The sequence below is a fragment of the Chrysochloris asiatica genome, unplaced genomic scaffold (genome assembly GCF_000296735.1).
Source record: "Chrysochloris asiatica unplaced genomic scaffold, ChrAsi1.0 scaffold00006, whole genome shotgun sequence".
In the NCBI taxonomy this organism is placed as follows: Eukaryota; Metazoa; Chordata; class Mammalia; order Afrosoricida; family Chrysochloridae; genus Chrysochloris; species Chrysochloris asiatica.
In genome coordinates, this window is record NW_006408524.1 from 13,453,620 (window position 1) to 13,467,451 (window position 13,832).

At 40.3% G+C, this 13,832-nt stretch overlaps 1 protein-coding gene across 1 annotated transcript in view; it reads left to right on the forward strand.

Annotated features, from left to right (window-relative positions):
- Positions 1-13,832, forward strand: part of AOAH (acyloxyacyl hydrolase (neutrophil)) — a 308,932-nt gene that overhangs the window by 142,670 nt on the left and 152,430 nt on the right. Inside the window, exons 8-10 of the mRNA XM_006832268.1 lie at positions 9,406-9,466; positions 10,809-10,879; positions 11,713-11,761. Of these exons, the coding sequence (XP_006832331.1) occupies positions 9,406-9,466; positions 10,809-10,879; positions 11,713-11,761 (181 nt within the window). The remainder of the gene's footprint in view (positions 1-9,405; positions 9,467-10,808; positions 10,880-11,712; positions 11,762-13,832) is intronic.

The following is a 13,832-nucleotide window of genomic DNA, read 5'->3' on the forward strand; positions in this document are numbered from 1 at the left end:
AGGAAGACCCCCAACAAGATGGATTGGCCAAGTGGCAGCATCGATGGACTCAAGCGTGGCAACAGTAGTGAGGTTGGCCCAGGATTGTGCAGTGTTTCATTCTGCTGTGCACAAAGTAGTTATGGGTCAGTACCAACTCGATGGCACCTAACAACAACAAAAAGTAAGGGCAGGAGGTGGCTCTGTGGGATAAACACTGGACTGTGAACAAGAAGATCAGAAATTTGAGCCCACTAACTGCTCCACAGGAGGAAGACGAGACTTTCTGTTCATGCAAAGATTTACAGCCTCAGAAGCCCAATACAGGATCACTGACTCCGACTTGACAGGACTAAAAACAACATTAAGAAAAATGTACACGTAAGGTACCAGGCTACTATAATTGAGGAATCAAGCTATTTTTTGTGCTTGATTAAGATTTGATCAAAATTCAAATACCTTGTGGCACTGTAAGATAAGCACTGGACTGCTAACTGCAAGGGGAATACTTCAAACCTACCAGCTGCCCCTTGGAAACCCTATATAAGGTTGCTGTAAGTCAGAACTGACTCGTCCGCACTTAACAACAACATTGCATTACAAATATCTTAGTTCAAAAACATAAATGGTGACTACACACATGAACCATGCCAGATGGAAATACACAAGAATCAGTGGAAAATGATGATATGATGGAAAAAGACAAGGGGCCAAATGCAGAAAAGAACATCAATTGTTAATAAGCTTGTTCAAGTCGAAGTGGAAGAATAGTAAACAGTTCACAAGAATCAAAATTTGACCTTTGAGTATATCCTACCTGAGTTTAGAGACAATCTCAAAAATGAGTTTGGATGCATTGACCACTAATGAACAAAGGATCAAACTAGCTATGAGATAATAGTCAGGACATAAAAGATTAAAAAATAATAATAATAATCAAACGGTAACTTAAAAGGCAAGAAAGAAGAAAAGACCAAAATGGATGTCAGAAGAAACTCAAACTTGTCCTTGAACATAGAACAGCTAAAGCAAAAGGAAGAAACACTGAAGAAAAAGAGCTGAACAGAATATTCATAGGGAAGCTGAAGAACACCAAGTGGTATTATAATGAAATGTGCAAAGACCTGGAATCAGAAAATCAAAGAGAAGAACACGGCATTTCCAAAACTGAAAGAAATAAAGAAAAACTAAAAAAAAAAAAAGTTCAAGAGCAAGTTTCAGTTTCTACTGACATCCGTTTTGGTCTTTTCTTCTTTTCCTGTCTTTTTATTGACCTTTTGTTTCATTCCTATATGATGTCATCCACAACTCTTTGATCATTAGTGTCTAATGCACAAAACCTGTTCTTCATATGGTCTCTAAATTCAGGTGGGATGTATTCAAGGTCCTATTTTTGCTTATGTGAACTTGTTTTCATTTTTTTAAGCTTCAGATGAACTTGCATATGAGCAGTTGATAGTCAGCTCCTGACCTTGCTTTGGTTAAAGTTATTGAGCTTCACCACCATCTCTTCTCATTGGCTGTATCTGGTTTCCAAAGCTTTAAATCTCTGTGGGAACAGAAAGCCTCTTCTTTCTCCTGTGGAGTGGCTGGCAGGCTGGAACTGTGGACTTTGTGGTTTGCAGTACTTATCTTATACAGTTACTGTGCTTCATAGCTTCCCATGTTGTTATTACTGTTGTTGTTGTTGTTGTTATGTGCCGTGGAGTCAGTTCCAACTCATAGCGACTCTGCATAGGGTTTCCGAGGCTGTTAATCTTGACGGGAGCAGAACGACTCATCTTTCTCCCTTGGAGCAGCTAGTAGTTTCGAACTGCTGACCTTGTGGTTTGCAGCCTGATTCGTAACCACTACGCTACCAGAGCTCCTTGTTATTACTGTTAGGTGCCATCAATTCAGTACCAACTCATAACAACCCTAAGCACAACTGTATGAAACGTACCCAGTCCTGGGCTAACCTCACAATCACTTCTATGCCCTATGCCCATCTCTGCTAAAACTATGCCAATCCATCTCACTGGGAGTCTTCCTCTTTTTCTCCAACCCTCCACTTTACCAAACATGATATCCGTCTCCAGTGACTGGTCCCTGCTGACAATATGTCTAAAGTATCAGAGATGAAGTCTGGCCATCATAGCTTCCAAGAAGCATTCTGGCTATACTTCTTCCAACACAGATTTACTTTTTCTTCTGGAAGTACAGATACTTTTAATATTCTCCTCCAACACCGTAACTCAAATGCATTGATTCTGCTACGATCTTCCTTATTCACTGTCCAACTTTCACATACATATGTGGTTATTGAAAATACCATGACTTAGGACATTTAGTTATAATATTTGATTTTGTCTTCTCGAGCTAACCTTTGAAATCTTCTGTTTAGTTCTTGTACCTCCTCGCTTTTCAGATAAGCTTCCAGATGAAAACAGACTAGGAAGAAAGAGGGATGAACTACTTCTGAATATTTAGTGACTGAAAACCTTATCAATAGCAGTGAAGCACTGTCAGCACCAAATTACTTAATATTGAAACATGATGAAAAGCACCAGAATATTGTCATATACAGTGCCGGAAGATGAGCTCCTCAGGTTGGAAGGCACTCAAAGTGTGACTGGGGAAGAGCTGCTTCCTTAAAGTAGAGTTGGCCGTGATGACGCAAATGAATTAAAGCCCTTGGGACCTTGTATTGCTGATGGCACACAACTCAAAATGAAGAAGCAGCTGTAAACATCCATTAGTAATCAGAACATGGGATGTATGAAGTATAAATCTAAGAAAATTGGAAATTGTCCAAGTTGAAATGGAGCACATAAACACTGATGGATCCTGGGCATTAGTGAGCTGAAATGGACTGGTATTGGCTATCTTGAATATGACAATCACATGGTTTACTATGCTGGGAATGATAAATCGAAGAGGAATGGCGGTGCATTCATCATCAAAAAGAACATCAAGATCAGTCTCTTCCCATAGATGCAGTAAATTTGACTCTTGTGTATTCCATCTAGTGAAGTTCATGTGTATGGTTCCCTTTAATATTACTGACAAAAGGTATTTGCAAGGAATACTACATTGGCCTTGCAATATTCTATCATGTTATCTTGAACATCATTTCTATTACTAAGACCATATTTTCCAACTACTAATCCTTCCTCTTTGTTTCCAACTTTCATGTTCTAATCAGCAATCATTATCATTCCATCTTGATTGAACATTTGATCCATTTCAGCCTGAAGATGTTGGTAGAATTCTTCAGTGTCATCTTCATTGGCTTTAGTGTTTGGTACATAAATATGAATAATAGTGGTATTAATTGGTCTTCCTTTGGCATATGGATATTATCCTATCACAGACAGCATTATACTTCAAGAATGATCTTGAAATGCTCTTTTTGACAATGAATATGATGCCATTCCTCTTCAGTTGTAATTCCCAGCATAGTAAACCACATGATTGTCTGACTCTCAATGGCTAATGCCAGTCAGTTTTAGTTCACTAACCCCTAGGATATACATTCCATTTCATTTTTTACAACTTTCAGTTTTCCTAGATTCATATTTTGTACGTCAGTGTTTCAGTTGTTAATAGGTTTTTGCAGCCTTTGCTCCTCATCTTCAGTTGGGCCCCATCAGCAAATGAAGGTAACGAAAGCTTTACTCCATTCACATCATGCAGGTCAATTCTATACGAGGATGCAGTTCTTCCCTAGCAGGAGTTTGTGTGCCTTCCAACCTGAGAGGCTCATCTTCTGTCACTATGACACACAATATTCCACTGCTATTCATAAAGCATTCAGTGACAAGCATTTCAATGACTAACCTTCCTAGTCTAGTCTGTCTTTGTCTGAAAACTCATCTGAAACCCGTTCACCATGCATAACCATGCTGATATTTAAAATACCAATAACATAGCTTCCAGCAATACATAAGACTACAGTACTACAGTACTACAGATTGACAAATAAATGGTGGATTATACATAGAGGTGTTATGAATTGGAACCAACTTGATGACACCTAATAGCAACAATAACATAAACTCTCTATATTTTATTGTAACAGTGGTAAGTCAGAAGGCCCCACTCTTTAAATAACTTATTCTTTTTATTTAATTTCTATATGGGAAAACCCAAATAGATATGATTTCATATTAGTGCACACAGACTATCATGTAGTTAACATTGAGTTGGATGTAACACATGGTAACTCCATGTACAATGAATGAAACATTGCCTAGTCCTGTACAGTCTTGGCAGACTTGAGTTTATTGCTGGGGCCACCAAGTATTTTGAGTGACTTCTAATCTCAGGGACTTCTCTTCTAGCACTGTGTAGGAAAATATTCTAGTGTGATCTATAGGGCTTCCATTGGAAGATATCTACCTTAATCTGGAAGCTGTGCTGAAGCATGTCCACCATGGGTGACCCTGATGTTATTTGAAATATCAGTGGCATAGTTCCCAGTATCATAGTAACTCTCAAGCCACCAGTAGAGAAATTGACAGATGGGTGGTGACAGACTATCAAACGATCATATCAGATGTTCATTGTGCTTTTATTTCATCATTAGTTTCTTCTCTTTTCTTGCTTCCCCTCCTTCCTCATACCTTCCTCCTTCCATCTACATCATCAATGTCCCCACCACAAAATGAGTCATGTCAATACATTGGGATGCATCCTTCCATGATGTTCTCTATTCTCATAGGACAAAGGTGACTTCAGCGATATATAAAAACATCCATGTATAAATGCAACAAGCCTATTTCTAACCCTCATCTGCTGCCTGGATTTCCAATGAGATGTAGAACCACATGGAAGCTTCATCTTCACCTATTTTTCTTTTATTGCAATGCCCCAGTTCCATGAATAATTTTAGGGAAATTGAACTTGAACAATTCAGTATTATGTAATTACTAGCATTCAGCTGCAATTATAATTACTCACTGGATCAAGCCTGACATCTGGCAACAGTTAGTAATACAGCAGTAACAGTAAGCTGGTTATTAGTTGCAATGGCCTGCACAATAATTGGATAGAACATTGTGAGCTGGAAATCCGAAGGTCTAAAGAAGGTCTAGAGAATGGGTTTTGGATGTATCCAGAAACCAACATCTGAAAATGTGGTCAGAGTAGACACCTGACTCCTATTGCCCAATTCTAGAATCAATCCTTGGGACAATTGTTCTCATTATACATAGTAACAATAGTAGTCACTTGCTATTGAGTCATATCCAACTCACACATGGTCCCACGAGTGTCAAAGTAGAACTGTACTCCATCAACTTTTCAGTGGATGATTTTTCAGAAGTTGATTGCCAAGATTTTATTCTGAGGCTCCTCTGGGTGAGCTTGAACCACCAACCTAGCAGTTAGTAGCAGAGCACTACCCAGGGACTCCAATAATAGTTCATTTTTGTTTGTTTCAGTACTCTACGATTGGCACAGTACTTAGCACTTTACACAGATCAATTCATTGAGTCTTTACAACCATCCTAGGAAGTAGGTACTGATATTAACTCTACTTTTCAAATGAGAGAATTGAGGCACAGAAAGATAAAATAAATTTCCCTAGGTCATAGAACAAATTGAGAGTCAACTTGGGATTCAAACCCAGAGCTATGCTATGGGACTTCTTATGGGCTTTTTCTTCCTACTGCTAAGCCCTTCACCCAATTCCTTGTCTTGAAAATTCTTTCTCATTCTTTAGGTTTCACTTGGATCTCATCTTCTCCCCTCTACAGATGTAGAAATGTTTCTCCTTGTGGTGTAAAATCTTATGACGCTGTAGTTATTTGTTGATGCATCATTTTCTTCCACCCATTCTTAAGCTTGTCAAGCCCAGGGAAGGCATTCTGTCTTTTTCTCTAGTGTCTAATGTTCTACCTGGCACAGAGCAGGCATTCCAAAAATGCCTTGAGAACCAATGAACCAATTAATATCTCAGCATACAGACACTGCTAAGGCTACATAAGGTGTCAAATTTAGACACAATTCTGCAAAAATAATTTTAGTAAAAGTTAACAATGACTCATCTGAAACATTGGTTCCAATATGATTTGATTTAGAATTCAGACTTTTTCAGATCTTAGGAAAATGACATACAATGCATATGCCGTAACTCACCTAGCACCCCCAGCAAAGTTTGGGCCAGCACCACACAATCTAGCACATTGTGAACATTTTCACAAGAAATAGGATTTAGTGTATTGATTGTCACCAACTGAATTTGCTGCAAAATTGGCAGGGGGATGGTGGCAGGGGGATGGGGTGGAATGGGACACAACTTTTGGTTTTCAGAGCTCTTTGGGGTTGGATCTCTGAATAAGGGATAGTGAGCTTCCTTTAGTAGTAGTTTTTGCTACTTTAGATAATTAATCTACTCTCTCATGTCTAGAACATATGGCTTTGATCAGTTGGTTTAAGTCCTTAAAAACATTAAAGAAGATTAATTCAATGAACTGTCAATTTCTACAGACAATTTATGGTTCCTTCAAGGACAAATTCTTACTCCCAAGATCACAAAGGTGGGTGGGGATAGATATGGTATACTAAAATGAAAACTTTCCCCCAGCACCCTCTCCTAGACCTAAAATATGATTGTTTCAGTCCATGCCATCTCTCTCCCTGTTCTTCCCTACCCTCCTTTACTCAATCAAAAAAAATGAAATAGTATGAAATGAAGTAGCAAGAAGTCAAACGAATACATAGAAAACACTGCCTAGTCTCAAAGGATGTAGCATCTTCAAACTCTTTTTCAAAAATGTTTCCTAATAGTCACAAAAATAGACAGAAACAAGCCCATTCTGAATCAGGGTGACTCCAGGACTGTCCCATAGGGTGTTCTTGGCTGTCATCTTTATAGACACAGATAGCCCAGCATTTCTTCCATGGCACCATTGCGTGGGTTCAAATCTCCAACTTTTAGGTTAGTTGGTGTTGCTAGGTGTCATCGAGTCGGCTCTGGTTCTTAGAGATCCTCTATGCACAACAGAACGAAACACCATCCAGTCCTGCACCAACCTCACAATTGTTGCTATGCTTGAGCCCACCCACAGTTGCTGTTACTAAGTGCTGTCAAAGGTTTCCCAGGAGAGGCTGGTGAGTTTGAACCACCAACCTTGCAGTTTAAACAGACCTTGCAGTCTAGTGTCTATCCTACTGCACCAACCACTGTTTATAAATAGTTGGATGCAAACTGTTTCTTCCACCCAGTCCACTTTAGCAGTCACAGTGCATTTTAAATGAGTGCTTGTCCTTTGGGACCTAGTCAGTGTATTTTGCAGTATCACAGAGCAAAATGCAGAGGTGCCATAGGAGTTATGGTGTTGGAGGAGAATATTGACAGTATAATGGACTGCCAAAAGAACAAACAGATCTATGTTGGAAGAAGTGCTGCCACAGTGCTCCTTGAAAGCCAGGATGGCCAGATATCATCTCTCATACTTTGGACATATTATCAAGAGGTATTGGAGAAGGACATCATGTTTGGTAAAGTGGAGGGTCAGAGAAAAAGAGGAAGACCAACAATGAGATGGATTGGCATAGTCGCAGCAGCGATGGGCTCAGACATCGCAACGATTATGAAGTTGGCCCAAGACTGGGTAGTGTTTCGCTCTGTTGTGCATAAGGTTGCTATGAGTTGGTACCAACTTGATGGCACCTAACAACAACAACATAGGAGGCTAAATGAAACCTTACAACTTCCTCTTCATCCATGAGAAATTTCACAGCAGACAGACCCTGATTGATACATCATTGCCCATTGCATTTATTCTTAGAAAGTATATAGACAAATTTAGTTATTAATGACTCTGTCTTCATAAAACACTAAAATATATCAAAAATGTTTTATTTCCAATGACCAGAAATATACTTACTTTAAAGAAGAAGGCTGGGTGTTCAGAAGTTTCCCTTAAACCAATTCTAAATTCTGGTGTGGCACTGTAGGATATGCACTGTACTGCAAGGCCAGTTTGAGCTGTAAGGTCAGCAGTTCAAGCTCACCAACTGGTCCTTAGAAACCCTATACAGGGTCGCTATGGGTCAGAACCAACTCGACTGCACTTAACAACAAACAACAATGTCTCTTACTGAAGGAGGATAGAGAATTTGGCCACATAAATCTTAATGTTATTACCCCGTATCTGTTTTCTAACCACTTTTACCCAATGCTACAGGATAATTTCATTACTATCTATTATATAAGGAGCTCTGGTAGCATAGTGGCTATGAATTGGGCTGCAACCTTCACGGTCAGCAGTTCGAAACTCCCAGCTGTCCCATGGGAGAAAGATAAGGCTTTCTGCTCCCGTAAAGATTTATAGCCTCGGAAACCCTGTATAGGGTCACTATGAGTCAGAACTGACTCTACGGCACATAACAACAACAATAGGATAATGCACTAGACCACAAGGTCTGTTGTTATCACAAGGTTGGCGGTTCAAACCTACCAGCTGCTCCTTGTAAACTGTACACAGGGTCCCTATGAGTCAGAACCGACTTGACAGCACATAATAATAACATCTCTTCACATGGTCCCCCAGTGCCCGACTACCTGCTGGCCTTTCAACTTTATTCTTTTCATTTCTTGTGTCTCTGTTTATAAGAGACTCAGACCCATTTTGTTGACTGTTATACAGAGCAGGCATACCTTAGTCCTCAAAGTGAAATCTTTGTTTTTAACATTTTAAAAGACGTCTTGTGCAGCAGGTTTACCTAATGGAATCCATTGTTTGATTTCTTCACTGCTGCTTCCATGGGCATTGACTGTGGATCCAAGTAAAAGAAAAATCATGACAAACTCAAACTTTTCTGTGTTTATCAGGATTTCCAGAGTAAGTGATTCAAGATAGTAAAATTTCAAGAAAAGATTTCCATGACAGATGTGTTTCAAATTTCAACTCTCAGTACTGAGTACTTTGAATAAAAAGTGCAGTCTCTTTATTTCCTGGGATCTCAACTTCACTATTCCATGGCCACTGAAGATTCGAGACAATTATTTTACCTCCTCACTCTCCATGTGGGGGACCAAGTTAAATATCAGAGGGAAAGCAGCTGTGATAAATGGTTAACAGGGATTGGCAAAGTTTGGCTGGGATTCCTATATACTGTGTTGTTGTTGTTAAATGCCGTCGAGTTGGTTCCAACTCGTAGCAACCCTGTATAAGGCTTCCAAGGAGCAGCTGGTGAGCTTGAACCACTGACCTTGCAGTTTACACCGACTTTGCAGTCCAGTGCATTAACCCACAACACCACACCAGGACTCCCTGTGTTGGACCTTAATTTTATTTTTTAAATGAGCCTCGATCACATAAACTCAAAACAGCCACATCTAGAAATATTTCTATTTGTTTTCACATACATGATTTGTGGTGTTTTGGGTTTTGTTTCCTTAGTTCATCAGGTGTTTTGTTTTGTTTTGTTTTTTAGAGTTTTTAAAAGTTCTGTGCCATTCCAAGATGCAGACTCAGACAAATACAGTGTTTTCCCGGTGAGTATTATAAAAATAAACAGCTCGTCACAAAATACCGCCTAACTTCCTACAAATTTCTTCCCTTTAATAAGAAAGAATTTAATTTTGGTATATGATTTCAAGGACTTTTGGTATAATACATGGACCACGCAGAGGAACCTGAGGCCTTGATTGTTTTGTTTTCTGGAGTCATCCCCTGCTGGGATTCTCCATGGAGACTACAGTTATCTTGAGTGGTCATGTGAATTATTAGAAAACTCTTAAGCCTAAACCTACTGTAATTTATTTCAAAAAAATGTGTGTCTGTGTTTAATTTAGAGCAATTAGAATGCCAGTGTGTTCTGCATGAATGCAAACAAGCAAATAGCACATCACAAACGCCATAAAGTTTGGGTTACCTCAGACACTCTAACTGCAAATGGAGGAAATAAAAAACAGTGTTTAATCAGTCTGACCCTTGCTTCTCTCAAATAAATCATGTCAAAGATGCAAAAACACATAAGTAACTAGTTTGACTGGAGATTTATAAGTCATCCAATGAAACAATTCATCATTTGACCAAATACATCAGCTGTGTCAGAGTTTGGGAGGATTGCCAAGAAACAGTGGAATTCCAGGGAGCGAGGTAATCCCAATGTAAAGCTGTTTGAACTGCAAGGTCAGTGGTTCAAGCTCACCAGCTGCTCCTTGGAAACCCTATACAGGGTCGCTACGGGTCAGAATCGACTTGACAGCACTTAACAACAACAAAAGTAATCCTGATATTTGTGGAGGTACACGTAGACACACGGGAGTCCTGGCGTGGTACCGTAGGATAAGCACCCAACTTTAAGGTTGATTTGAATCACAAGGTCAGCGGTTCAAACTCACCAGTCACTCCTTGGAAACCCCTATGTAGGGTCGCCATAAGTCAGAACCAACTTGATGACACTTAACAACAACAACAACAAAGGCACATGCATACACAGCAGTCACACCCATGAAGACATGCATAGGTATGTGCTCACATGTGCAGGGTGCATGTGTGTGCATGCATGCACAGTCGTATGTTTCCAGACATGTCCACACATGCACATTCACACACATGCACCTACATGCAGGCACACACCCAAATCACATGCACCCATCCCACACACACATGCTCACATGTTCACATATACATCCACACTTGCTCCTGCTATTGGACCCTGGTACGATGTCCCATCTCCCCTCACAGAGCTTGCCCTGCCATATCAATCTTCATTTTCTTCATGACCTTGGGTGTCCCCTGACTGTATCTGAACTAAAAACCACTGTGTAGACCCTCACTATGGATACACGAAGCCAACCTGAGCTTCCCCATTTATGTCTTCCCTTTCAGACACTGCGGGGCTACCACTGGCGAGGGCGAGACTGCAATGACCATGACAACATGACATACCCAGGCAGAAGGTAACAGCTTACTCTGAGTTTGAAATCGCCTTCTGAAAAGAAGGCAAGAGGTGAATGTTCTTCCCTCAGCCTAAGAGATTCCTGTTTACAGCATGAGGGAAACTCTATGTGCCTTCTGTGGGGCTCAGTGAACAAAGAGCCACATTGATCCATCCATTTGTTCAGGAAATGTTCAACATGCACCTTCTATAGGTCAGGCCACCTGAATCATGTTGTGTGATACCCAGTGTCAAAGTATGCCTCCTCTTGTGCAGCACAGTCTAGTGGGTGAAGCAAGCACAGAAAGCAGCTTATGATAGACATTTATCCAGCCTCTTGTACTAGTTCTACAAACAGGATTAGGCTCCCAAATAGCAGCCGCCCCCATGAGGAATAAAGAGAGGATTCTATGAAGGGAGAGCATGTGTCAAAAAGTGGACCTGCCAGCCTTCACGTAGGCTGTGACTACAATATTCACGCATTCAATTATCCAGATGTTTGAGTGTTTTAGAAGCGCAACTTTAACAGCCTCACCTGTTTAAGTGGAAAAGATTACAGATGTGTTTATTATGCTGATCAGCCCCATTCCAAACAATACTTCATGAATATAGTCAATCATGGAAAAGAATGGATTTGGTCCAGGGTTCCCAGCATATTAAAATATTCAAAACCCAAAATAGATATCAAAAAGGGGAAATGAAGGCTCCGTATACCAAAATGCACAATGAAAGAAGGATGCTGTTGTCTCTCAATGGCATTCTGTGTAGCATTCATTCATTCGTTCACTTATTCATGAAATTAACATTATAAGTGATAAGTATATGTCAAGACCAATGTCAGTGTTTTCTTCTTAGGCCAGTCAACTGGGATGCACATCAAGATTCAAACTGCAATGGCATCTGGGTAAGCAACTAAATTCAGATTTAACCCTGCTCTCTTTCCACCAACCCCAAATGCCAATTGCATATTGGCTTTAGTCAAATCTAATGGAGTCCTAGTGTGGTGCTGTGGGCTAATGTGTCAGACTGCAAAGTCGTTTGAACTGCAAGGTCAGTGGTTCAAGCTCACCAGCTGCTCTTTGGAAACCCTATACAGGGTCATTATGGGTCAGAATTGACTAGACAGCACTTAACAACAACAACAAGGAAGAAAATGGCAGCCTGAAGCAGTTCTTTTCTGCTGTTTGGAAGGCAGTACACATAAAGAGTATCAAAGATGTAAAGAGAGACTGTTGTTGTTTTAGTAAGTGTCATCAAGTCTGTTCCAACTCATAGTGACCCTGTATGGGGTTTCCAGAGAGCAACTGGTGAGTTTAAACCCCTGAGTTTGCAGTTCAAACTGACCTTGTGGTGGAGCATTTATCCTACAGTGCCATGTCCCTTTAAACCCTCCTTAAGGTGACCCACGTCTAATTCTTTTGTTCTCTTTTGAACGGTGAGAAATTAAATGAGGAGTGATGTTAGTAAACTTTGACAGCAATGCAAATGGCTGTTGCAGCAAACCACCTGCGGTCACCATCTTATTGCAGCCATTTCTCCATTTCATAAGCTAAGGGAGTTAGAGAGGAAATCACCCTGTACTTATCCTATGACCTGCAGAAGGCTGGACTGATACTGTTCCCTCTGAATAATGGAATTGCAGCTTCTAGGTAGAAAAACAGGAAGGAGGAAAATCTGCCAAGCATTTATTTGTGGACAAAACAAAGGTGACAGATTCAAGTTTTGTGAAGTCCTGGTGTGATACTATGGGTGAATGCGCTGGACTGCAAAGTCAGGTTGAACCACAAGATCAGCAGTTCAAGCTCATCAGTCACTCCACGAGAACCCTACGAGTCAGAACCGACTTCACCGCACATCACAACAACAACAACGTAAAAGACATGAAGGGTCTTTGTGAAGAAAAAGAATATCAAATCACAAACTTAAAATCAAGATGAAAGTAAATAATTGTTTAGAATAATGAAACAAATCCTAACAAATGATTGCAGTGTCAGATACTCAGTTCCCTTTCTTTTGTGATCTCTTTACTGGGTTACAGGAGTGCTTACATGGAAACATGTTCTAACAGGCATTTGGTTTCCTGTCCCACCTAGAATATTCTATAACTGCAAACCTATCCTAGCACTCACATGGGCTGGGAGTTATGCAAATGGGGGGGGGGGGCTCTGAAGTACAAGATTTAAGGTAAATTGCCTCTGAATTGTTGTTTTTAGGTGCCTTCCAATCAGTTCTGACTCATAGCGAACTTATGCACAACAGAATGAAACCCTACCAGTCCTGCACCAATCTCAGATCATTGTTAAGCTTGAGCCCACTGCTGCTGCCACTGTGCCAATCCATCTTTTCAGGGGTCTTCCTCTTTTTTGCTATCCCTCCACTTTACCTAGCATGATGTTCTTCTCCAGGGAAATCGAAGCATAAATTGCATTAAGCAGATGTGCTTTACAAGACCTCTTTAAAAGCATTCAAGAGCTATGATGTCAGTTTGAGGACTAAGGTGAGCCTGACCCAAGTCATGGTATTTTCAATAGCTTCATGTGCATTTGAAAGTTAGACAATGAATAAGAAAGACCATAGGAGAATCGATGCATTTGAATTCTGGTGTTGGAAAAGAATATTACAAGTACCATGGACTGCCAGAAGAACAAACAAATCTGTGTTGGAAGAAATACAGTCAGAGTGCTCCTTAGAAGCCAGGATGGCGAACCTCGTTTCTCATACTTTGGACATGTTATTAGAAAGGACCGGTCCCTGAAGAAGCAAACCGTGTTTGGTAAAGTAGAGGGGTCAGCAAAGAAGAGAAAGATCTCTAAGAAGCTGAATTGACACAGTGGCAGCAGCAATGGGTTCAAATGTAACAACAAGTGTGAGAACGGAGCAGGAGAGGGTATTGTTTCAGAATTAGCTCAAAGGCACTTAACAAGAACATATTGATTAGTTTTACCCTTTTAAAGCTACATGGAAGGAATTCATTG